Source organism: Capra hircus, chromosome 12, assembly GCF_001704415.2.
Source record: "Capra hircus breed San Clemente chromosome 12, ASM170441v1, whole genome shotgun sequence".
Classification (NCBI taxonomy): domain Eukaryota; kingdom Metazoa; phylum Chordata; class Mammalia; order Artiodactyla; family Bovidae; genus Capra; species Capra hircus.
This window is the reverse complement of record NC_030819.1, coordinates 65383447-65409151: the sequence shown is the minus strand read 5'-3', so window position 1 is coordinate 65409151 and position 25705 is coordinate 65383447. Positions and strand designations below refer to the sequence as shown.

At 51.1% G+C, this 25705-nt stretch overlaps 1 protein-coding gene across 2 annotated transcripts in view; it reads right to left on the bottom strand.

Moving 5' to 3' along the window:
• The window catches only part of DHRS12 (dehydrogenase/reductase 12), a 41987-nt gene continuing 16579 nt past the window's right edge, over positions 298 to 25705 (bottom strand). Inside the window, exons 4-10 of one of the 2 annotated variants that reach the window (XM_018056702.1) lie at positions 23458 to 23550; positions 22160 to 22241; positions 7472 to 7533; positions 6117 to 6221; positions 4408 to 4498; positions 1735 to 1872; positions 298 to 934 (exon numbers count right to left, since the gene is read on the bottom strand). In XM_018056702.1, the coding sequence (XP_017912191.1) occupies positions 825 to 934; positions 1735 to 1872; positions 4408 to 4498; positions 6117 to 6221; positions 7472 to 7533; positions 22160 to 22241; positions 23458 to 23550 (681 nt within the window). In that variant the 3' untranslated portion in view covers positions 298 to 824. The remainder of the gene's footprint in view (positions 935 to 1734; positions 1873 to 4407; positions 4499 to 6116; positions 6222 to 7471; positions 7534 to 22159; positions 22242 to 23457; positions 23551 to 25705) is intronic. The other variant, XM_018056703.1, reaches the window with a different exon arrangement.

Here is a 25705-nt window from a genome sequence, read left to right as displayed (position 1 = left end):
GCAAATAATTTAAAAGTTTTACCAAACGGCAACACCAGATTGCCAAGTGCATAATTGAAGCCGCTTCTAATCTTAATTAGCATCTGTAAACCAGGCCTCTAGTGACTGCTTGTAAATAAGCACTGACCCTTGGTTCCGCCTTGCCCCTGAAGCCTAAGGGCCAGGCCAGGGCAGTGTAGCACCCGCTCTTTCCCCCTCCCGGCCTTGCTCCCCTGATACTGACAGTGACCCAGAATATTTAAGAAAATCACACACAAATCAAGGAGAGATTTACACAGAAGAAGCTACTGCGGAAGATGAAGGTTCACTTGCTCTCAGCCACAATCGTATGTAAGTTTCCATCCTGGACTCATTGCTACAGGGGGTAATCTTTAGGGTTTTTTTTTTCCCCCATGAATTTTAGCACACTTGTCAGTTAAATGCTGATGTTAGTAGCTAACACGTATCAAGTCTTTATGACACACCGGGCATTCTGCTAAGAGCATTACAAGTGGTAACTCACTGAATCGTTACAACCACGCCGTGAGGTAGGGAGCACTCTAATCTCTGCTGACAGGGAAAATGAGGCCCCCAGAGGGTAAGTTAACCCAGCTGCGGTCCCAGGAGGCGGTGGTGAGTCAAGCTTTCAGTACTAGGGTTTGTATATAAAGGACGGGACTAATTTCTGTGACTCCTGATGGAGAGGAAACCAGCTCAAAGCGCAGCCGTGGAAGATGGGCCGGTGTACAGCGGGGAAGGCGCAGTGGGGTCTCCTCGCTGGCCGCTGGGCCGCACCTTGCCGTATTTTCTGAGGCAGTTCCGGCCAGTGTTGGGTCTAGCCTGGGCTATTTAAATCTCCGAGCCAGCTCTTCCAAGATCTCAACGAGTTTCTCCTCTTCGGCCGGTGAGGACGACGTCCTCGCAAGAGGCAAGTGTGTGGGCGCCGGTTTCCGGTCTGTAAACGTGAGAGAGAAAAACAAAGTCGTGAGCGGCAGGGCCGGGCCTCGAGTCAGTCTTTTCACGGCCTCCTGCTGGGGGCAAGCCCACACGGTAAGGGGTTGGCCGCCCCTGCGCGCAGGGTCCGCGCGGACAGTGAGGTGCTGCAGAAGGGAGGCTGAGGCGGGAGGCCGGGCGGCGGGACTCCAGGGGGCTGGCTGGCGGGGGCAGGATCCCCAGGCCTGGGTGCCGGCTGGTGGGGGTCGGGGACCCGGGAGTGTGGCGTATTTGGTCTGGCAGGTGATAGAGGAGAAGGCACGGCGACCCTCCTGGCCGCCACAGGGTCCCCAGAGCTCCATCACTGCTCACGCAAGCGTGGCCACCTCCGAGGCGGGGCGAGAACCTCCCCCTTCTTTCCTCAGTCTGCCCCCTCTTCTCGGATCTGCTGAACAGATAGCCGCCCCCAGCAACAGAAAAGCAGAGATTGACTCCCAGGCCCTGGGCTCCAGCAAAGGAGCTTCCAATCTCCGAGGTGCCCCACCGGTCCAGCCGTGCCCAAGACACTGAGGTCAGGGGTCATAACCCCAGGACTTATTTCATCCTCACGGGACCCACTGAGTTCGGGAAGGTGGATGCAAAATGCCGGGAGTACAGAGCCAGAGGTGAGGCCCTTCCCAAAGTAACAGGCCAAGGAGCCGTCCTCCCAAGGCAGGCCAGCACATCACCGGGAAGGGAGCCAGCCCCTCCCCACCCGACTTCAGGGAGAGAAGAGGGTCCACCTCCAGACACCCTCGGGCTGTGGTTTACAGAGAAAGTCACCTTGGAAGAAGCAGCCGCTGGGCTGGGCGGTGGCAGCGGGAGCAAGGGCCAGCCATAGCACCGTGTCCGCGCCCTGGGCCTCAGAGCGCAGCCTGGCCCCCATCCTGGCGTGGAAGCCAGGCATCGATAGCCGCACACCTGCGGGGAGGCACACACAGGGCCATGAGAACAGCACCCTCATCCTCAGCTGAGTTGGCTGCTTTAATACCAAAATAACCACGCGGAGATGAAATGAGATCACCAACTGCCCTCTTTCCACTTCAAAACAGCGTTCATGCAGGCTCTCGGCCCAGACAGGCCTGTCCCCTGGGAGCAAAATCCCCTGGACCTCCCCGATTCCCATCCTAAGATATGAGGGTCACACCTGAGGTCAAAAGGGGATCAGACTCCCCCCTTCCCGGGGGACGCATCTGTCTCTCTCAAGGCTTCTGATCTCTCCCAGGATCCACGCTGAGTGTCCTTCGGGCTGCGAGAGTGTTCTCTGCTTTTTCAGCGAGGCGTGTTGGAACAAGGGAAGGGACTCTTTCCTCCCTCTCCCTCATGCTCCCCAGCACTGGCTGCAGGCTACACCCCCCACACACACACACCCCCATGTGCCCACAGACCTCGGGGAACACACAGTCTTTACAGTTAGCACTATGGGAAACACAACTGTTCTCTCATGTAGCCAAAGAAAGAAAAGAAAGCAGAGAAAACAACATTTGAGAGATGTAATGAGATCAGAGGATTTCAGAGAAAGGATCATCTAAAACAAAAGTAAAAAATAAACGTTTCTTTTTCCCTTTACAGAAACAGTACTTGCTTATTGTGGGGAAATTGGGGAATACTTCGGATGAGTAAACAGAGGCATTTGAGTCCCCCGTTGGGCTTCCCAGGAGGCGCTAGTGGTAAAGAACCCACCTGCCAGCGCAGGAGACGTAAGAGACGTGGGTTCAATCCCTGGGTCAGGAAGATCCCCTGGAGAAGGGAATGCCAGCATTCCCTACCCACTGCAGCATTCTTGCCTGGAAAATCGCATGGACAGAGGAGCCTGGCGGGCTACAGTCCATGGGGTCAAAAGGAGTTGGACACGACTGAAGCGACTTAGCGCGCGCACACACATCATACCACTCGGGGAGGACAAGCGTCTGTGGGCTCAGGCCCTTCCCCAGCCCTCCCTCTGGACACTGAGGCCCAGTCAGCAGCCTCTGAGAAGCCCAGTCTTTGCCCTGTGACCTGTGGACCACAGATGGCTGACCGCACCCTGACCCAGATGTTGCACTCAGGTGGTGAGCTCGTAGCGCTGACTCAGCCAGTGCACAGGTTGACGTGAGGACTGTCAGGGTGATGTCCTGCAGGGATGAAAGGCTGGTGGTTCTCCACTGGCTGATGGAGCTACCTGGTCAGGCAGGGCTGGGCACATCTCCCACCAGGAAGTGACATGAAATAAGAAGCCACCCTCTCCCAACAGCCCTGGCTCGAGCACCTCCTGGGGTGCTCAGTAGAGGACACCCCCCCATTGCATTTACAGCAGGAGACTGCCTCATGTCCTCAGCTCCACCACCCCACCCCCACCCCGGCAGGCGGGCCTGCTGCACCTCTCCCCACCAGTCTCCGTGGGATGCAACGGAGCACGACGCACCCCCTTCTCCATGGGGATGTGGGTGTAGCGAAAATAAGACCAGAAGGCTGTAAGGTCTGAGCGCCCAATACCTGCATTTAATGAGATAGCGCCGTTTGCTTCCCATAGACATTCATGTGCAGCGGTGTTCAAGGCTGAACAGGTTTCCCGTGCAGGTGCTCCCTAATTTATCAACTCACTCTCCGAGCACCAGTGCTGGGACCAGCAACCTCATTTTCCGCATCTCTTAAGGATGAATTCCCAGGATGGAGATGCAGATACTAAGGCCACCAGCTTTCGGAAGGTGACAGCAAGCGTGTATGAGAGCCTGCCTCTCACTAGACTGTGGCCGGGCCCAGCCGGGACGTCCCAGCCCCTCTGTGTGCCTCAGTTTCCCCAGATGTAAATGGGTGTGACGGTAGTGCCCACCCCAGGAGGGTGGTGAGGGCACAGGCGATAGTATGGAGACAGCGCTGGGAGCACCCCTGGGCCCTCAAGCGTCCCAGGTGTTCTGCCACGGCTGCTGTTTTCAGTTCCCCTTTTGGGGGGAGGAGGAAACAGCTACAGAGCCCAAGTGATGTGCCGAGGTCTCGGAGGTGGGAGGGACTGACCCCGCAGAGAGTTCTGTTCTCCGTCCCTCTTTTTCCACGCTTCCAGAGAATTCCACCTGTCCCCTTAGTGACTGTTACTCTCCCCTTGTGCATTCACTATTTCTAGAAACCCGGGCAGTGGGGAGGTGGCCTGGCCTATCCCCACGTCCCCAGCATCTCCCGTAACACTGGGTGTGGACCAAGCACCCTCTGTCCCGAGGGAGGGGTCCCCAGCCGTACCCCCACCCGGACACCACCCTCTCCCTGGGCCACGCACACATGGGGCAGACTGACCACACCAGCTCTGGCCTCTGAGGACCAGGCTTCTCCCTCTCCAGTCCCAGTCTGCCCGGCTCCCGCAGAAACGAAGCCATCCCTCATCCTCTGGATACCAGTTCTAGGTCATTCCTGGGGAGAGTCCGTCCTGCGGCCGCCCAGATATTTTTAGATGAAATGTGGGCGGCAGGGAACTTAAACACCTACCTGGGGTGTCGACCCAGCCGGGATGCATGCATGAGAAGTGGATGGCCGGGTGCGCTTGGGCCCACCGCTCCGTCAGAACCACCTGCTGCCTCTGGACGGGATGAGGGTGAACAGATGGGAGGGGGAAGCAGGGGGGCTGCGGGTGTGCAGAGCCCCCGTCCCCCGCCCTCCACAAAGTCAGAATGCAACTTCCTCTAGAATCACCGGCTCTTCACCCAGCGAGCTCTGGCTGTGACCCAGGGCTGCGTCCTGGCCCCGCCATCTGAGATGCAGACAGACCAGGAGCAAGAATGAGGCTGCCCGTGGCCTGGGGGCTTCCCCCTCCCTCCCCCGAGGAAAGTACACCCACAGCACCCTCTCTCCTAGTTGCTTGTTGTTACTGTATTTGCTGCTAGACGCAAGCCGGTGGGAGCACAGAGCACCCCCGCACTCCCGCCCTGTAGGCACTGAGTGGGTGTCCGCGGACACGTGAAGGAACCTTGGAGGGTGGGAACCGTCCTGAGATGCTTAGAGAACGCATCTGCTGCAAATTTCTTTAAAAATCGCCAAGTACCCCCACATAAGCCTCAGCTGTGTGAAGGCCACTGCCCCCCTCCCAGGGCAGTTAGATTACATTTTACAAAGAGCTCCACCTGGGCCCCATTTATGGAGTGAGTGCTTTGTTCCCAGGTTCCCTGGAAAATCTGTAAAGAAGTCTGGTGCCTCTGATTGGTGGGATGTTGAGTCATGACAAGTCACTCACCAGGAGCTGGTCTGGGGGTTGGTGAGTGAAAGTGGGGCAGAGAACCAGGGTACACGGGGCGCAGGAGTGAGGGAGGGGGTGGGACAGGACTCCCCTGTGAACAAGGGGGAAAGCTGTGGGCGAGGGCGGCTTCACAAACCACCAGGGAGGCCCCCCACCAGGTGAACTGAAGGGCAGGAGCCGTGAATGGGGCAGGCATACAGCGGCTCCTAGAACAGCTGCGATGAGCTGAGACACAGAACTTTCTGTCCTGAGTGGCCATGAGACCAGACCTCTGCGCTTGCGCGTCTTCAGAACTGGAATGTACATCCCCCTCACGGGGGCTTCCCAGGTGCCACTAGTGGTAGAGAACCTGCCTCAGTGCAGGAGATGTGAGAGACGCAGGTTCGATTCCTGAGCCGGGAAGATCCCCTGGAAGAGGGCATGACAACCCACCCCAGTACTCTTGCCTGGAGAATCCCTTGCACAGAGGAGCCTGGCGGGCTACAGTCCATGGGGTCGCAAAGAGTCAGACACAGCTGGAGCAACTGAGTGCACACCCCACAGAGGGAGCCGAAAGCCCAGCGTGGTTCTGGTGGCATCCAGCCAGCCAGTGAGCAGGGGCTGCCCAGGCAGAGAGAAGGGGCCCCCTGGGTCCATTTCCCCTCTGAGCCACGCAGGACAAGGAACCTCTGCCGGGTCCTGCTCTGGGGAATCACCTGCTCTCACCACCCTCTTTGTGGGTCTGAGAAATTTGGGAAGAGAGGTGGCAGCTTTTGTGGCTCCTCCTCGGGGTGAGCTGAAGCCCCGCACCTCCACCCTGGTCCAGGCGGAGCTGAGCTGTGCTTCTGATGGAGAAGAGGATTCTCTCTCCCGTGAGGGACAGTCAGGTGCTCTGGGAATTAGATCCAAGCTAGTGTGTATCCCAGAATAAGCCTTCCATGGAAAAGAGTCCAGGTGACCATGTTGAGAATAGCCCCTCGCTTACTTTGTTCTGTGCGTAGACCATGGTGCCATCGAACGCTGTTCTTTCTGACTGCAGGTCATCAGTGTTCAGTTTCTGAACCAACATTCCTCCGGAGGACACAGTTATCTGCAGGAAAGGGAGATTTGTGAAGAAAAGCTGGTGATACCTTCCCATCCCTCTTCTCCGTGTATCTGTTTCTTATTGCTCTTGCGACAAATGACCACAAAGAGGCTTACAAAAGCGCAGGTGAATTCCCCCCAGCTCTGGAAGCCAGAGGTCTGAATGTGTCTTGTGGGGCTAAAATCCAAGTCTCAGCAGAGACCATCTGGCAGTTTGAGAGGGGAGTTCATTCCTTGGCTTCTCCGGCTTCCGGAGGCCACTCGCAGGCCTCAGTTTGTGGCCATACCACCCTGACCACCTCTGCTTCCATCCCCACGTCTCCTCTGACTCGGGCCATCTTCTGAGCACCCCGGGGCTGCACTGGCCCACCTGGATAATCCACGAAACCACCCCGCCCCCATCTCATGATTCTTCACTTAATCACATCTGCAGAGTCGCTTTTGCCAGGTCAAGGTGACACAGTCCCAGGAACTGGGACCTGGACCTCGGGGGTCCAGGGAGGTCATTGTTCACCCCCCACCCTGCCAGCAGAGAGAAGGCAGCCTGCATAAACTGCCCTCTTCCTGACTTCTCTCATTTCTGTCATGTTAGCCCATTAGCGTTAACTCCATAGCTGTCCCCTCCCGCTTGAGTGGCAGATTCTCCAGGAAGTATACCCACCCACCCCTGCCTGCCTCCCCACTCTCCCCCCTTTTCCAATGCTTTGCCAACTTTCAGATGACTTTGGGGAAGAGACCTCGGTGAGGGCTGGGGTCTTGAACGTGGCCCTTTGCGTGACTCTGCCTCCCTTTTCATGGGCTCTGTGTGCAACAACCCAGCCAGGATGAGAGGCAGGAGCAGGGGACGTGGAGGAGCCCCTGAGCGCAAGAGGGAGCTGGGCTGACAGCCGGCTCCCAGGAAGCCTCTGCTGCCAGAAGGAGCATCCTGGAAGCCCAGGCTGTGCCTCCGGAGCTCCGCAAGTACGTGTGTCCATGGGACAAAGCTCCAGGCCGACCCTCACCTAGGCCTGGACCCCTGCCCGCTGCATCAGCAACTCCCCAGACCCACCTGGATGCTGCCTGGGCCGGCGCACCACTGCCGGATCTCAGGTCATCAAACCTCAAGGCCTCTGGACCCCGGGTTCAAATTTGGCCCTCACTGGGGACGTGGACAGCACGCCCCCACCTCGGGACAGTTGGGGCCGCAAATGTAGGACCACTGATTGCCCATCTGGAACAGAGTTGCTGACTTACAAGACATCCGCAAGGTCAACTCACCACTCTGGGGTCATGTTCTTTCTCCAAGACAGGGATCAGGGCGGTTGTGAGAACATACACACCTGGGGGGGGGGGCGACACAGAGCACTCGTGAGGTCTCGGGGGCCATCGGGGGCCGGGACGCCTCCTGTTAGATGGCCCTGGGGTGGAGGCGAGGTGGCACCCTTACCTCTCTCCTCCAGGCGAGCAGCAAGTGGCTGCCTGGGCCGCAGTCTCCTCCTCTGGGAGAGTTTTTATTTCAGCACTGGAACCAGCCCTGTATTGCCCTTACTCACTAGCCTGTCCCTTCTCCAGCCTCACGGGGGTTTCCTTTCCCCAGGATTGGAACAAAGACACCTTAGAACCTCAGACACCAAGACGAGAAGATGTCTACACCAGAGAAAGAAAAAAAGCAAACTGCACAACAGTCTGTGAGCCCCCTTTGAGGAGGGAAAAAAACGTATACAGACACACGTGTTCATTACGTCTAGCCTGTACACGGAAAAATATGAAAGTGGAAACAGGACACGCAGCAACACAGCTCAGGCCCCAAGGGTGGGATTGATAGAATATTTCTTTCCTTTACTGGACATTGCTGTATGGTTTGAACCTGAATATTTTTTAAATGAGTGTAGAATCTTGCAATTATTTCTGTAATCATAAAAGCCATATATATAACATTTTTAATGAAATGAGAAAAATATTGTTGAAGTGTTATTTGACATGGAAAGATATTCACAGTATATGGAATGAAGCATTATACAATGGCAGGAAGAACAGAATTCCATTTTTGTGAGGAAAGGTGTGTCAAAATGAGGAAAAAGTATCTGCAAGGATGATATTTTGGTGCGCTAAAAAGTTTAAAGGGCTTCCCTGATAGCTCAGTTGGTTAAGAATCCTCCTGGAATGTAGGAGACTCCAGTTCGATTTCTGGGTTGGGAAGATCCGCTGGAGAAGGAGTAAGCTACCCACTCCAGTCTTCTGGCTTGGAGAATTCCATGGACTGTAGTCCATGGAGTCTCAAAGAGCTGGACACGACTGAGCACCTTTCACTTACTTCCCTAGAGTCAGGCAAAATGCTTCTCTCTGAGCGGACAGTTATTATGTCTGTGTTAGTCTCTCAGTCATGTCCGACTCTTTTCAATCCTGTGGACTGTAGGCCACCAGGCTCCTCTGTCCATGGGATTCTCCAGAGAGGAATACTGGAGTGGGTAGCCATTGCCTTCTCCAGGGGATCTTCCCGACTCAGGGAAGGAACCACAGTCTCCTGCATTGCAGGGGGATTCTTTACAGTCTGACCCACCAGGTTATGTCTATGTTCTTATGTTTATCTGTATTTTTTCCCCCAAACAATGAACATATATTACCTTGTGTTAGGGGTGGCGGGCGGGGTTGGGGGGGCTAAATGAAAGCCCTGACTCTTTCCTGAGTCACTCCTCAGGTCCTGCCTGACCAGCTCTGCTCACCACCTGGAGCCCAGCACGTGTCCCACCCTGCACCCAGGCTCACGGGAGCAGCCTGGCACCGTGGGGAGGGCACTGGGGGAGCCAGGAGTCTGGATCTGAGTCCTGGCTGGTGCCTGCCAGTGGCGCAACCAGGGGCAGGTCGCCAGAGCAGCACTGCCTGGGTTTCTTGTGAAAAGGAGACGACAGCTGTCCAGCCCACCTCCTGGGATCAGAGGGTTTGTGCCTGAGAACTGGAATGCTCTCTGTGTGCACTAGTTTTTGCCATTTTATTTCTTTATCATTATTACTATTATTAGAGATTCTCAGTTGTGCCTATCACCTCACACAGCATTCTCAGTTCTCCATATCCCAAATCGTTGCTGGAGGGGCTAGTCTTGTTAATATTCGTGTTTGTTTGGATTCAACATTCGTGATTTTTAATGTCTGGTGAACGCTGGGTCTCCGACAGCTGTTCGCCTCCATGCGGTGGCCTTAAACCCCTCCTTTGCATTCACTGCTGGTGACTGACTCTGTGATTTAATTTGCGAGAAGTAGAAAGGACTTCTGCCAAAAGCTATCAGCCCTGCCACGATGGATAGTCATAAATGACTCCTTGGCGGAAAGGAAAGGAAAGCTGGAAGCAGGTTCCACGCGGAAGGCTTCACCCACTCCCTGAGAGGCTCCCTCCAGGTTCAGACTTGCTCACCCCACTGACCCAGCCCACCTCCAGGATGGATGAGAGCTGGGGTGCCCCTTTGCGCCTCTCCCCAAAGCCCAGGAGACAGTGATGTGTTTTGTTTTCTGCTTCCTCTGCGAGAATATGCTGTGTCCATTTAGATGCTAGCAGAGTTGCCCTGTGGGGTTTCCCTGGTGGCTCCCTGGCAAAGAATCTGCCTACAATGCGGCAGACGCGGGTTCAATCCCTGGGTCGGGAAGATCCCCTGGAGAAAGGAAATGGCAACCCATTCAAGTATTCTTGCTTGGAGCATTTCATGGACAGAGGAGCCTGGCAGGTTACAGTCGATGGGGTCACAAAAGACTTGGACATGACTGAAGGACTGGCATTTTCACTTTCAGAGTTACCCGTAGGAAGATTAGCTGGGCCACTCATCCTCACCTGTAGGGCACAGCCAGGTAGTAGGTACTTTCTAAAAACTCCTGGAGAAACTGCAGTTTTTAACAACAGGCCTTCCGGGGCCTCTTCTATCTTAAAAAAAGAAAAAAAGAAAGATCTCCCTGCAGGTCATCGCAGAGAGCTCATCTCAGTGCTCAGTGATGACCTAGAGGGGAGGATGGTGGGAGGGGAGGAGATTCGAGAGGGTGGGGATATATGTGTACCTCTGGCTGATCCATGTTGCTGTACAGCAGAAACTAACAACACTGTAAAGCGACTATACTCCAATTAAAAAAAAAATGCTCCCTCATTCCAAGTCCCCCACCCTACTTCCTGGGGCCCAGCTACACCCGCAAGCAGATTGGAGCCATCATGCACGTTTTTTGCCTCCTGGGTCTCCAGCTTTGTCATTTCAAAACACATGTGTTACTCTTCGCATACAGCAAGCATTTCTCCTCCCTCAGAAGGAGATGAAGCCTCTCTTTCCGGCCATAAGCAGTTTAGAATCCTCCAGCCGCCTAGCCTCCCTTCTGAGGCCCCTCCTATGTACCTTCCGCATCTTTTCAGGCCAGCAAAGAGAAACACAAGAAAAATCTGCGAAATGCCCTGTCTAACTTCCTTGTTTCTGTTCCCTCCTGCCTATAAAAGTTGTAGCCTTGTACAGCTTTTTCATGCCCCATCTACTGCTAAATGGATGCTCCCCAATTTTATCAATCTCTGATTAAAGCCAATAAGAACTTTTTTTAAAAAATTGCTCAATTAATAACATAAAAATGTATAAGCAATATGTATGTATATTTTTGGGGTCCCCTGGTGACTCAGATGGTAAAGAATCTGCCTGCAGTGCAGGAGAGCCAGGTTCAATCCCTGGGTGGGGAAGATCCCCTGGAGAAGGGAATGGCTACCCACTCCAGTACTCTTGCCTGGAGAATCCCAGGAACAGAAGAGCCTGGCGGCTACAGTCCATGGGGTCACAAAGAGTTGAACACAACTGAGCAACTAACACTTTCACTTCATGTACTTATTTATATATTTTTTAATGAAAAGAATTGGAATTAAGACAATCCCAAAGAGGTTCTGTGACTTTTCCAAGTTCCCAGCAAGTCCATGCAGAGTAGAAAACAGATGGCAAATCGTTTTTTCTTTTTAATCTCTCTTTCCTTGAGTCATTAAACTGCAGAGTCCCAGCCTACTGACTGCCAAGGGAGGAGGAACGAGCCCCTTGTCTGCAAGTCACCGTTCTCTGGGGATGAACTTGGTGCCAGGAGCTCCTCGCCCAGCTCACAGATCCTACCACAGGCCCGCTGTGAACACAGGCACCAATGCCACTCTCCTGCCCCAAAGCCCTTCAACGCTCCAGGCTCCCAACCAGAGTAAGCAGAAAACTCCTCGGCCTGGCATGTGGACTTCTTCCGGAAATGTGCCCCGCACCTTTAGGGGTGACCCCGTATCCTGTTTATCACAACGCACATCGAGTCATGACCCTGGGCCTGGCACTGTCGTTTGAGCCATGTGGCCTCGACCACATGGACAGAGCAGACTGAGTTAGAGGGGACCCCGACCTTAGCAGGAGACCCGGGTTTAATCGCTGGGTCAGGAAGATCCCCTGGAGAAGGAAACGGCACCCCACCCCAGTATCCTTGCCTGGAGAATCCCATGAACAGAGGAGCCTGGTGAGCTACAATCCATGACGCTGCAAAAGTCAGACACGAATAAGTGACCAGCACTTTCTCTTCTTCCTGATCTGAGCTGCGCCAGTCGAACTCTCCCTCCAAGCATGTGGACACAGGACCCTTGGCTCAGCGGCCCCCATATTTGGCCCGTGGGTATGGACCAGCAGACACGGGGAGGGCTGGGACGGTGGACAACGGTCCCAGAGAAACAGGGAAAGTTCACCTGGTCCTCATGCTCTCCTGTCCTGTCCCTGACGCCCCCCCAAAGCCCAGCTGTGCCTCTACCACTGAGTTCCATGAAGGCCATCCTTGCATCCCCCTCCAGGAGATCAATTCTGTTTAGTCAGCTTGTGTGGGTTCCTGCTCCTGGTAACCAGACAATCGCTGAGACACTGGGCTTGTCTTAGCTAGAAAACCCACTCATTCGCCTGCGCCATCAGCTCATGGGAATATCCCTGGGAAGACACAGGCAGGCTCTGCTGGAAACAGCTGTGGGTGTCTGGCCATTTCAGTCCTAATGTGAGCCAGTTCTGTAACTTCTGTTCCTCTGAGACCGACTAGCTAAGACCAGGGACTTTTGGGGGATTGTGAGCTTTGATGTGGAAAGAAAAAAAAATAAAGGAGAAGCTATTTTAGATTCTGGGCTCCTGGGGGAGGCAGGCCCAGGTGTAGGGAAGACACCTTCAGCCATGGGGTAATGTGCCCTAGCTGAGTCCTGCTCCCAGTAATAAGGAAAGTGATTCATTATCATTATGACTCATTAGTATTTTAAATTTACACAATGCCTTCCTTCTAAGGAACTCATTATGTCGATGGAAGTTCATTACGAGAAGATTTAGGAGTGGATTTATGTTGGACACAGTCTTCTAAATACAGCAACAAGGACCTTTATGACATGGGTACATGACTTGAAGCAAATCTCTCTCTATAAGCTAATTAGGAAGGGATGCTAAACTGTGTCAAGCCGGGCGATGCTGGAGGAGAGATGCGTAGTCCTCTTAAAGTGTTCCGGAAATCACAGTTCCACCCCAAATATTAAATTTATGGTGTCCCTGAAACCATACCATAGCATGGGTATGATATATTTCAATAGCATTAAAATAATTGTTTGATGAGAAAAATATACTGCAGTGTTCACACTTAGCACGGAGAAATGATTGGAGATTCTATTAAAAGAAACCTTTAAAACCAGCTTGAATTAAAGTCATTTTGGTTACTAGGTGGGTATATTTGGGTCCATGCTTTACCAATTGTACTATCTGCTGGGGAAAATAATTGTCCTTCTACCCCTGGGAAGTTACTAGTGTGGATTTTAAAGGAGCAGACAGCTGCATGGTGAATACCATTCAGTACTTGTCCCATGGGTTACAGTAACACAAACATCCCACAGTGAGCCCTGGGGCCTCACACACTCACTTTACAAATTATATAAAGATCATTTCAAAGATCATATTACGGGGAAAGCTGGCAGCACCAAGTCCCAGAGAAAATGAGGAAGCAGGACTCAAGCTGAGTCCTGCTCTCAGTAATAAGGAAGACAATTCAAGTCATCAACTTCCTGTAGGGTATTTACTCTTGATTTGGGGTCAGACAGCAGTGAGGGGGATTCAGATCTTTTCCCTGTGCCCCCAACCTCAACTTCCCCCTCTCCCTGCCACTTCCAGTTCCACGTTTTAAATACCAGTAGCTGCATGCATGCTAAGTCGCTTCAGTCGTGTCCAACTCTTTGCGACCCCATGGACTGTAGCCCACCAGGCTCCTCTGTCCATGGGACCCTCCAGGCAAGAATACAGGAGTGGGTTGCCATGCCCTCCTCCAGGGGATCTTCCTGACCCAGGGACTGAACCCGTGTCTCCTATGTCTCCCATACTGCAGACAGATTCTTTACCCCTGAGCCACGGGGAAGCCCCTTTAAATGCCAGCCCCAGTACTAAGTACTGTGAGGGATCCTTGCCTCAGGGTGCTCACCAGGCATTAACACGTCATCATGTAACGAGCCTACACCTGCAGTGAGGTCAGTGCTGTGCGGAAGTGTGTGGACTGCTGTGAGCACACAGGGTGGGGTGGGGGTGCGTCAGAGCCACAGGAGCGACAAGATGACGTCCAAGCTAAGACTGAGAGGGGAGGCAGAGTGCTGGGAGGGGGCAGGGGTGGGAAGGAGGGTGACCAGGCGTGGGGTGCAGTCTGCGCAAAAAGCCCGGGGGTGGAGGGTTCACTCAAGGGTGGTTGAAGCTGAGAGCAGCCAGAGAGCCTTGTTTAAACGTGGGAACGGACCTCTGTGAGCTCTAATGGGAAGGAGCCATCTAGGGGTGGGGGTGGGGTGCCAGTGCCTGGCACCTGTCTTGGGCTCCAGGTCACCCACAGAGGTGCAAATGTCATCACTTCCGTGTCCTCCCCAGGCCATCCGAGGTCTGAGCCTAAGGACTCTTGTTTAGTCGCTCAATCGTGTCCGACTCTTTGGGACTCCGTGGACTGTAGCCCGACAGGCTCCTCTGTCCACGGGACTTCCTAGGCAAGAATACTGGAGTGGGTTGCCAGGCCCTCCCTCCTCCAGGGGATCTTCTCAACCCAGGGATCGAACCCAGGTCTCCTGCATTGCAGGCAGATTCTTAACTCCTGAAGCCACCAGGGAGGCCCGCACCTCAGGATGCTAGAGGCTAAAGCAGTGTTTCTGGTGCGGGATGACTGAATCTGCTCCCTGCTGTCACATCTGAGAGGGAGGCTGTTGCTACTACACCTGGGACACAGTGAAAGCTCCTGTTTTACAGCGGGGAGAGCGCAGGCTCATTAAAAGCATGAAGGTGCTTAATTGGGATTTTGTTCTTAAGATTCCTCAAATGAGCACTTGCTCGAATGGCTGTGGGTAGCACTCCTTGAAAAACACCCATGGAACCCCAACCAGATCATTAGATAAGGTTCTGAGCCTCCAGGACAGGATGGGGCCGGGCACCTCACTGGCTCCCTGGATTGGGGCCAGTGCTCCTTGGCTGGGAGAGTGCGACAGTGATGCCCACTGGGCCCCAAGAAAGATCACCCCAGCCTGGGCACTGCAGCAGCTCAGATACCACCCTGGAGAGGCAGGCAGGGCAGGTGGGGGGGGGGGCGGGGTTCCAGCCACACCATAGCCCAGGGGCTCAAGTCTAGAAGGTTTTTCTGCCTCATCCCAAACAGCCTCGATAGCAGCAGAAAACCAAAGCCGACGGGTGAATGACCTCTGACTTCTGGGACTCTGACCCCGACCTCTGAACAGCGCTGCACTGAATGGAAGGTGCCACTGCGTGTCCTCCTCGCCAGCTGATAGTGCTGAGCACCCGCTGTCCCCAGGCCTGAGCCAGGTGACATGTGCTCTAAGCTGGAGAGAAGACAGTGCCCTTTCTAGGAGCACGTGGATTACCAAGGAGGGCACCTCAAATCCATCGTAATAAAGGATCTGCTTCTTACCAAGAACCAGACTTACTGTGCCCAGAGCTAAGATGCTGTCCTTTCTTTTTGCTTTATCTTATAAATCTTTACATACAGTAAAACTCGTGTGTGTGTGTGTGTGTGTGTGTGTGTGTGTGTGTGTGTGTAGCTCTATGCGCTTTTGCTGATGCAGAAGGTTGGGTAACTAACTATGCACTACATTGTAGAGTGATTCAGAACCATCCATCACCCCAAATATTTCCTCACAGTCACCTGGACCCTTTGTGGTCACACCCTCCTTGCATCCCTAACCCCCAGCAACCACTGATCTGTTCGCAGTCCCCAGAACGTCATGTAAATAGAATCATATGATGCACCCTTTCGAGTCTAGCTTGATTTTCACCAGTGCATTGAAGATTTATCCACATTGCCGCAAATGTCCATGTTTTGTTCCTTGTTCTTGCGGCACAGCATCCCGTGCTGTGGAAGTACCACAGTTTATTCTCCAGTTGAAGGACAGTTGGGTTGTCTTCAGTTTAGGGTGATGAGGAATAAAATAAGGTAGCTATAAACATTCGTGCTCATGTTTCTGTGTGAACATCCGATTTCTCCTGGGAACACAGCTTCCAACTCCTTCTTTAACCCTTGCCTCTAGCCTGTAAAGGTATCATGATCCCATTTTACAGAATGGGGATGTGAGGCTTGGGGAGGTTAAGGCAGTTTCCACACGTCACTGGAGGAGCTGGATCACAGGCTGAGCTCCTCGTAAGGGCCAAGCAGTGCCTGCCCTCAGTGACTCATGCCCTTTACTGGAAACCACCTACTGATGGGTGATTTCTACGGTACTAAGACAGAGTCACAGACGGTGCTCTGGGAGCCAAGAGCAGGAGCCCTGGCCAAGCTCCAGGCTAGGGGTGCTCTCAACTGAGTCACAGAGAAATGAAAGTGAGCCAGGAAGGGGACATTCCCGCCAGAGGCGCCTTAGAGATAAAAGCACGGAGGTATATAGTAATGGAGAAGGCGATGGCACCCCACTCCAATACTCCTGCCTGAAAAATCCCATGGATGGAGGAGCCTGGAAGGCTGCTATTCATGCGGTCGCTGCGGGTTGGATACGACTGAGCATCTCCACTTTCCCTTCTCACTCTCATAGACTGGAGAAGGAAATGGCAACCCACTCCAGTGTTCTTGCCTGGAGAATCCCAGGGATGGGGGAGCCTGGTGGGCTGCCATCTATGGGGTCACACAGAGTTGGACATGACTGAAGTGACTTAGCAGCAGCAGCATCTAGTAATGGGCTGACTGGGGGCTTCTCTGGGGGTCCAGTAGTTAAGACTGTGAGTGTGCAAAGCATGGGGTGCGAGTTCAGCCCCTGGTCAGGGAACTAGATCCCACGTGGCAGCAACTAAGACCCGGCACAGTCAAATAAGTAAACATTTTTAAAATAATAATAACACAGTGGCCGAGGACCCATGTTGGGAAATAATGGAAGCATGTCTGGGCAGATAGGGGAGGTACAATAACAAAGGACTGCAATTCCAGGTTAAGGGATTTGGGTGTTACAAAAATATTAGCTGACATTGCTGTAGTGCTTACTATTCCCAGGTACTGTGTCTCTCTGGGAATCTTGAAAGTTTGGGAGCTGGAAGGTTTCAGGAACCAAGGATTATTGACAAGTGAGAATGCCTGGTGCCAAACACATTCAGTGTCTGAGGACATATCCCTCAAAAGTGCTATTCTCTAGGGTCTGGACCCCAGCTCCCTTCATGGATGAAAAGAGAACTTACTGTATATAGTTACTGAAATTGTTTGTGTGTCTGATTCACCCTTTGGACCAGAAGTCCCTATAATTTCTGACTATCACTGACCACAGCTTACAGTGTGTGCTCTATAAATGTTTACTGAACAGACAAAATATTTTGTTCATTAAACATTTCAGGCTAATAGTTAACCACATCTTTAACTCAGAGGACCCATTTCCAAAGAATCAGAATGTAATAAAACAGACCCTTGTTGCAGATTACTGTTTGACCATATGCACCCCCTCTTCCCCACCTTCCTGGGAGGAGTATGTTTCCCTGACTCTTGATTCGGGGTTCTGTGAAATGACTTGTATTAGTGGTTAGATGTTAGCAGGTCTGAAGCAAGCAGGGACTTGCAAGGTGCTTGCACACTTGGGCTTCTGCTCTTGCTGCTGGAACATACTCTGGCCAGCCTAAATGGTCCAAGGAGGATGCAAGGATTTGGAACATAATGTAGACACTATTTGCTGAGATACCCTGCTGAGCCCAGCTGAGGTTAGTCCACCCAACAGACCTGCATAAGAGTCAGCAAGAAAGACATGTTTATTATTGTGCGCCTCAGAGATCTGGGGGATGCTTGTTATGTAGCAAGAGCTGACAGATACAACCCTATAGCAAAAACGTACCAGCTATAATTTTATTTAGGAAGGTGAGTCGCAGAAATAGTTTCAAACTATTTCTGACCCTGTTTCCTTGTCTGTGAAATCTGTAGAGTTGTTAGGAGGACTGAATGAGATAATTCAAGAAGAGCAGTGCAGCCCTGGCATGTGGAAAGTGCCCGGTGTGTACACTGTCACCATCAGCATTGTCACTATTACACTAAGGTGTGGGCTTCCCTGGTGGCTCAGCAGTCAAGAACCTGCCTGCCAGTGCAGCAGTCGCAGGTCCAATTCCAGGGTCAGGAAGATCCCCTGGAGAAGGAAATGGTAACCCACTCCAGTATTCTCGCCTGGGAAATCCCATGGACAGAGGAGCCTGGCAGGCTACAGTCCACGGGGTTGCAAAGAGTTGGAAGTGACTTAGTGAGTAAGCAACAAACACATATTAAGGTGTTTCTGGACCCTGGGTCCTTGCTTTCAGTAGCATTTCCCATTGGGTGTGGATCTATGCCAGCAGTAGAAAGCTCCAGATAACAGAATGTGAAGTGAACAGAACATGAACATTTACTGTACGTACTGAACGTACTGCTTATGTACGGTCTTCCCCGGTGGCTCAGTGGTAAAGAATCTGTCTGTAATTCAGGAGCCACAGGAGATTTAGGCTCCATCCCTGGGTCACAAAGATCCCCTGGAGGAGGGCGCGGCAACCCACTCCAGTATTCTTGCCTGGAGAATCCCATGGACAGAGGAGTCTAGCAGGCTACTGTTCACAGGGTCGCAGAGTCAGACATGACTGGAAGCGACTTTGCACACACATGCACGCACACACATGCACGCTCACACGGCGTACGTATGGCCTTCCAAAGCGACCTCAACTGAACTTCCCCACCTTCTACCAAACGGCTGAGGCACCCCGCCTGTTTATTACAGCCAATTAATTGGTGACACAGCAGTTCTGGAGGACGTGGACAGCGTTCTTGTCTTGCGCCCCGTGGGTGAGAGGGGCTGAGACGTGGGTGAGAGTTTTAATCGGCTGGAGCTCGGGCTGTGGCCGGCTGCCAGCACAGCACTCAGCCAAGCGCCACCGCCCCCTCCCCACATCTGTCTTCCCTCCTCAAAGACTCTTAATGCCGCTGAATACTAACAGGCAAAATGTATATGCTTGGAGAAGACCCAAAACCCAAGAGCAAGAACAGCAACCCAACAGAATCTGTCTCATGAGATGGCTTCACCTCTATGCTTCATCTCCCCACAAAGCTACCCCAGGCAGTTCCTTTTTGTTCCCCGGGAGAGTGAATGATGAAAACCTCTCCAGGCCCCACCCACACCCACAAAAGGAGAAGGAGAGTGATTTCCAAACTGTATCTAATTCATGTGCTATGATTTTGTCACGCGGAGCCGCACACAGTCACAGGTTCTGACAGCATCTCAGTGATCCTCCACCAAACCTAAGAGTTTCCAAACCCTTAGAACCTGGCGATAAATTCTGCAGATGCTAGTATCGTCTTGTCCTCGGGGTTATCAGGAATCTACTGACGTTTGCCTGAGGACTGGAGGTATTTCTAGTGGCCCAACTGAATCTTAGAAAACAGAAAACAACGTAACCCGTGTTGCATAGTCAAGCTGGGAAAACATGTTTCGTATTAGAAAGGCAGCCAGCAATTTCCTAGGACTCAGACAGAGGTCTGAGCTGTCCACTGGGCTCCGGACCTGCTCAAGAATAATAATGTTTGAACCTCCTTGTACCTCCTCATCTGTGAAGCAGAGAGACGTCTACCTGCCCTCCCGTCACTGAATTGCCTCTGTGTACACTGGACTCCATCTTCCCCTCTGGAGAGGATGAATAAATATTAAGCATGAGGATTATCAGGCTTCTCAGAGAAGTTGGAAAGATCAATGTTTCTAGCACAAGTAGGAAATGAAAATGAAGAGCTATCAAGGTCCTCGGAAGCAGACCCGATCCATAGAAAAGTACAACATAACCAGCTGTGTAATGAAAAAGGCAAAAAATAAAAGGAAGTTCCCTGGCAGTCCAGTGGTTAAGACTCAGCACTTTCACTACTGTGACCTGGGTTCAATCCCTGGTTGGGGACCTAAGATCCCACAACCCATGCAGTGCAGGAAAAAAAAAGAAAAGAAAAGGCAGTCTTGGAGTCCATCAGATCTACCCACATTCTCAATCAATGCAGATTCCCAGGGGGTCCTCTAAGCAGTGCCCCAGCCCCACACCATGCTTCCCCAGCATGGCAGGTCTCCCCACTCCCAGGCTCCCTTGGTCCTTATTTCACATCAAAGCAGTTTCAGATCTGAGGGAGGAGATGCTGGGGGAGAGGCTGGCAGAACTTGTCCTGGTTATGAACATGGGCTCTGGAGGCAGACGGACCTGGCTTCAAATTCTGGCTCCTCCACTTGACCTTGGGCAAGTTACACAAGCTCCCTCAGTCCTAGCTTTTTCACCTGTAACTGTACAGGCAGGAATACCTCCACTACAGGGTGGTGCTGCGGGTTCAATGACGTGTATACACCCCCCACCCCTCAGGGCCTAGCACGCAGCACACACCCAGTGGAATGGAGCTGGGTGGTGGACTGGTGGGTGGGAAGCAGCAGAGCTGGCTTGGTCTTGTGTAACCCCTTGTACTTTTGGAACAGAGGAGTCCCCACTTTTGTTTGCCACTGGGCCCTACAAATCACAAAGCTGATCCTGGGGTGCAGCTAACCTAGGAGGCCAGCTGCTAGGACCCCAGGAGTCCTTACCATCCAGGAGAGTCAGAAGGCAAACCCTGGCATGACCCCACATTTGTGTACTTCTGGTACTCTGGGCAAGGACACCGCATTTGGAACAAAGCAGAAGATGGGAATATTTTGTCCTAAACCTGCAGCGTTTCATAGCAAGCTCCCAGAGATTTGTTTAAAAAGAAAGAAATGCAACCTCAGAGCTGGGCAGAAGGGTCCTTCTCCACTCCCTATGTTCCTGGAGAGAGAATGATGAGCAGCCTCCTTCAGCCCCTTCCTTCCTCCGTCCCAAGGAGGTCAGCACTCCAGTAATAAATGTAGTACATTTGGGAGCAAGAAACTGGGCTTCCTGGGAGGGGTTGGTGGTCTCTGTCTGGGATTATCCAGTCACAAGAAAGCCAGCAAGCCTGTCTAATTCTGGGGATTCAGCATTAAGGAAGCCATCTGGCTCTCACCTGAGCCACACCCTTCAACCAGCCTTATCAGCAACAGTGACTTAGGGCTTTCATTCATTATTATTCTACTGCCTTACTCTTCACACTGTTCAGTTCTTGGGTGGGAAGAGGTTGCTATTTAATGGTCACCCTCAATGACCCCAGGAGCCACAGGAACCCCCACTATTCATCTTGTGACTTAGGATTAATTAAAACGCCTTATTAAAAGCCTCACTTCCTCAGAGGAAGTGGTATGGTCACGGGGGAGAATCTGAGATTCATTGCCTCTCCAAGGTGAAATCTCTCCAAGGCACTGAAATCGTCTACAGACGGTCCCCGATTTACAACGGTTTGAATTACGATTTTTCGATGGTGTGAAAGCAATATGCATTCCTTAGAAACTGTATGTTGAATTTGGGGTTTTGAACTTTTCCGGAGCTGGTAATAAACGGTAAGACGCTCTCTCAGGATGCACGGCAAGCTCCCAGTCAGCCAGGCAATCACAAGAGTGAGCAACCTGCACAGTTACCGCCACTCTGGACCAGACAAGCACTGTGTCTCTCACTTGCAGCACAATATTTGATAAACATGAGCAATGCAATACTTCATTATAAACTAGGCTTTGTGTTAGATGATTTTGCCCAACTGTAGGCTAACGTTAAGTGTTCTAAGCCTGTTTAAGGTTGGCTGGGCTGAGCAAGGATGTTCCGTTGGTTAGGTGGATTAATGTATTTTCAGTTTACAACGTGATCAACCTACGCACGATGGGTTGACTGGGACCTCACCCCATCCCAAGTTGAGGAAGATCTGTACTCCAGACCCCTTGGTTCAAGAAGGAGAAAAATCCAAAGAGGTTAAAATCCTGGCCCATGGGTTCTCAAACTTCAGTGTGCACCAGAATCGTCTGGAGGGCTCGTTCAAACACAGATTTCTCAGCTCCATCCCAGTTTTGGAGTCAGTGGATCTTGGGGTGAGGCCCAGGAACGTGCATTTCCACCAAGTTCCCTGGTGATGGTCCAGGAACCTCACTTTGAGAATCACTGACCCGGCACGAAACGCATTGGCCTGTTCTTACAGAGCAGGGAGGGTCTGGAGCCCAGGGCTCCTGTGTCCCAGGTAAACGCATGCCTTTCTAGGCCCATGCTCTTGTCTCCTGGCTGCTCCTTCCTCAGCCCTGGCTGGAAGTTCTCTCTGCCGCAGGTTTCATACTTGCCCTCTCCACCTAAGGTGACCCTGCCCTCCTCACCAAAGTTGTGTCTGTAATGAGCCTTGAGCTTCCTAGGAAAAACATCATTTTAAGAATAGTACTTCTGGCACTAATGCATATTATAAAAAATAAGACAAGAGTGTTTTATGAAGAAAAGATAGTGCATTTAAAGATAAAGTGAATACAATCATGCTATGCACCAAGAACTCCAAAAGTTTATCACTGCTTTTCTGATCCTTCTACAGTTTCTGATCTCCATTTATCTTGCTAAAAATAAATAATAGAGCCGCTTACACTTACCCAGAGTGTTGGTAGCAAAGCTTTTTTCGAGTCCGTCTTCCGTGAGCTCCCTCTTATTGACCATGCAACCTGCATTATTGATCTAGAAATTACAGTTCTCATTTCAAAATAAAGGAAAATAGGGCCAAGGGACCTGTTTCCACATCCCACAGCTCCACGCCTCCACGGGTCCCACATGCGTATGATGACAGTTCATGTTCTGCTCTCTTGTCTCTTCACACCAAAACCCCTGTGCAGCTGGCTCAGCCATGGGACTGTGCAGAGACCTCCAATGACTAAGGCGTGGCCAGGCAACCTAATTCACAATGAAGTGCCCTGGAAATGTGTCTAGACCAATGCTATCCAGTAAAAGTATGTAATTTCAAGTTTTCTAGAAAGTAGTCACATTAAAAAGGTAAAAAGAAAAACAGCTTCTCAGTGTTATCTGAGGTGCTGTCTCCCAGGCTGCAGTCCTCATTTTGCCCCAAATAAAACGTAACTCACCAAAAAAAAAAAAAAAAAAAAAAGAAACATAAAAAGAAACAGGTAGAATTGATTTTAATAATGTATAATATTTAACTCTATCTAAAATAGTAGCATTTCAAGATGTAATCAACATAAAAATGTAATCAATATAAAAATGTTAGTTTACTTTTGTTTTTTTTTACCCTAAGTCTTCGACTTTGGTGGATTTTTACACTGATGGAACAGCTCACTTTGAACCAGCTGCATTTCAAATGCTCTGTAGCCATACTGGACAGTGGAAGACGAGACCTGGGTCTTAACGAACATTTTGGAGCACATGAGAAACACTGGGCAGAAAAGCAGCTCAGCTCAAAGCAGAATGTGTGGGAGGAGCAGAGGGACACCAACACACCTGAGTCTTCCAACTTTCTCCCTGGAGCAACTGACTGTGATACTAAAAGCTTTGGCTGTCTGCGACAGGTGTTCTTTGGGACTAAGCTTTTTAATTTTCCCCCTGAGCCTCTAATTTTAATACATCAATCCCCAAATCTACAGCGTTCACGAATGGCAGTACACAAATCATTTTATGAAAAAATGGAACATTTCCATCACCCTCAAAGAACCAGTATAGGGTCCCTTCCTTTACTCACACATCCAAGCAACATGGCTAGAATGACTCTAATGAGTGAACCTGGTGATATGAATAGGCTTCCCCATAAAAGAGTCTCACTCAGGTGTCGCCATAAAGATAGACACACACACACACATATACCCCCCACACAGAGTCTTCATCCATACAGAGAAAAAACACTCATGCATGAGATTTATCCCCTACTTATGTTTACAAAGCTCACCAAGACATTGAGGGTATGTTCCTGCTTGAAATTTTCAACAAATTTCCAGATTGACTTGGGAACAGACAGGTCCACAATATGCAGAAAGATGTTCTAAACCAGAAAACAAAAGAAGTTGTAATGCTTTTTAAAAAACTGTACTTTTTTCATTAAAAAGGGTTTAAAAAAAAATCATTTGGAATGATATAAAATGGAAAGTCTCACTGCTCAGAAGTACATCATTGTTCACAATTTCTTATGAATCACCCAGAAATACTTTAAGCACATACAACATTTATACATACATGTTTTAGGCATTATATATAAACATATATATATACTAAGCATTATATATACACACATGTGTATGTGTAGCCCCTTTCCATATAAATAGATTCAGACTAAACATTGTTCCATATCCTTCTTTTTCATTTAACAACATGTTTTAGAGATTTTTTCCTTAAATATAAGTCTACCTTATTTCTTCTAATGACCACAAAACATTGCATGGATGTGTCACAGTTTCCTACCAATCATTTGGGGGTTTTTTGTCAATATTTTGGTCCCAACAGAATATCCAAGGCACATCAGAACTATGAGATGACAACTTCCTCCGTGACTCAGTCCTTGCTTACAATGTCAGTCTCAGCCCTGTGCTATGGTTACCTCCGGACACAGCCCCACTCCCCCACCCCACCCGCCGTAGACTCACAGCTCCCTGATGGAGGAGCCACATCGAGGGCGCCCCATGGCAGTGATGCGCACCCAGCCATGCATGTAAATGAGCAATGCGCTTTGGCTGTTGGGCCCTTTTTCCCAGCACATAAATGAAACTTGCATTCTCAGCACCCACTGAACGTCCCTGAGTTCAACGTCACTGAATGTCACTGAGGCTCAGCGTCCCTGAACTCCAGCAGGCGTCAGAGACTTATCAGCAACCCAGGGCGGAGATTTCTGCTGCTGGAAACTGACCTCCAGACAAGCCATAAAACCCATGATAAAGCAGAGCTCAGTTCCCTGCCTCCGTTTCCCCAGCAACTGAGCCACTGAACCCAAGGAAGAATTTCTACCGATCTTAAAACATGTTGCCTCATCCTGAGACAAAGGCTCAGAGAATGAGAAACGTTATCATTGACTCAGAAGGCCTGTAATGAGCTTGAATGCCATGTTCGGCTTAAGTCTGGCATAACTGAGTCTTCCTCTGCCTTCAAGGGAGAGGAAAGCATTGTCCGTACAGGACTACACTCTTCTCAAAAGTCTCTGAAGGCCCTGGCCCAGCCAGAGGGAACACGAGGCTGCTGACTCACACCAGAGTCAGCCATGAGCCTCTACCGATGAGGGCAGGCCAAGTCCAGACACCTAATCCTTTCATTCCAAGGCCTTCCCCGAAATCACTGCAGGACCCCCTCCCACCCTGCAGGGCTGCGAAACACTCACACAAAATCCAGGTTTGAAAACCAACAAAATTCAAGTGAGCTAAAATCAATTTTACTCTGATCATCCCACAGTCTCCTTGAGTTTCCTAGAAGTACCCAAGGCATCTCAGCAGCAGGGAACAGGGAAATCAGCCATGGATCCTGGTGAAATGAAACATCCTGAAAAGGTGAAAGGAATCGTCTGGCTCCCTCTGCGAGAAGCTAGGAAGACAGAAGCTCCCAGAAGAGGCCAGCTGTCCTCTGTGACCAGGAGAAGGAATCAGCCAGGTGCTGGTGTGTAAAAAACCCAGGGACCCGGGTAGGAACCCTGGCCTGGAAACTAGATTCCACATGCTGCAATAAAGAATTCGAATGCTGCAACTAAAGATGGTGCATGCTGAATGGAACCTGAACAAAATAATATCACCTCTAATTTTCAGATGAGGAAACTGAGGTTCAGGAAAGCTAAGTGCACTGTCTAGCCCACAAGGCTTCAGTGAGGGCAGAGCCCAGCTCCTCCCCTCGTCCCCCTGACAAAGCTTCACAGACAGAGAGGAGCAGCTGATCCTGGGGTTCCCTCCTCTGTCCTGCACACCTGCTCCTCCAGCAGCCTCCCCCCCCAACACCTGCTGCTGCTCCATCCGCTGCCCACAATTAAGGGGCCCACAACTCCAAGTTTTAAGCTTTAAAAAAAATTTTTTTTTAATTGGAGGATAATTGCTTTATCAACAATATGCCAATAAAGGTCTGTCTAGTCAAAGCTATGGTTTTTCCAGTAGTCATGTATGGATGTGAGAGTTGGACTGTGAAGAAAGCTGAGTGCCGAAGAATTGATGCTTTTGAACTGTGGTGTG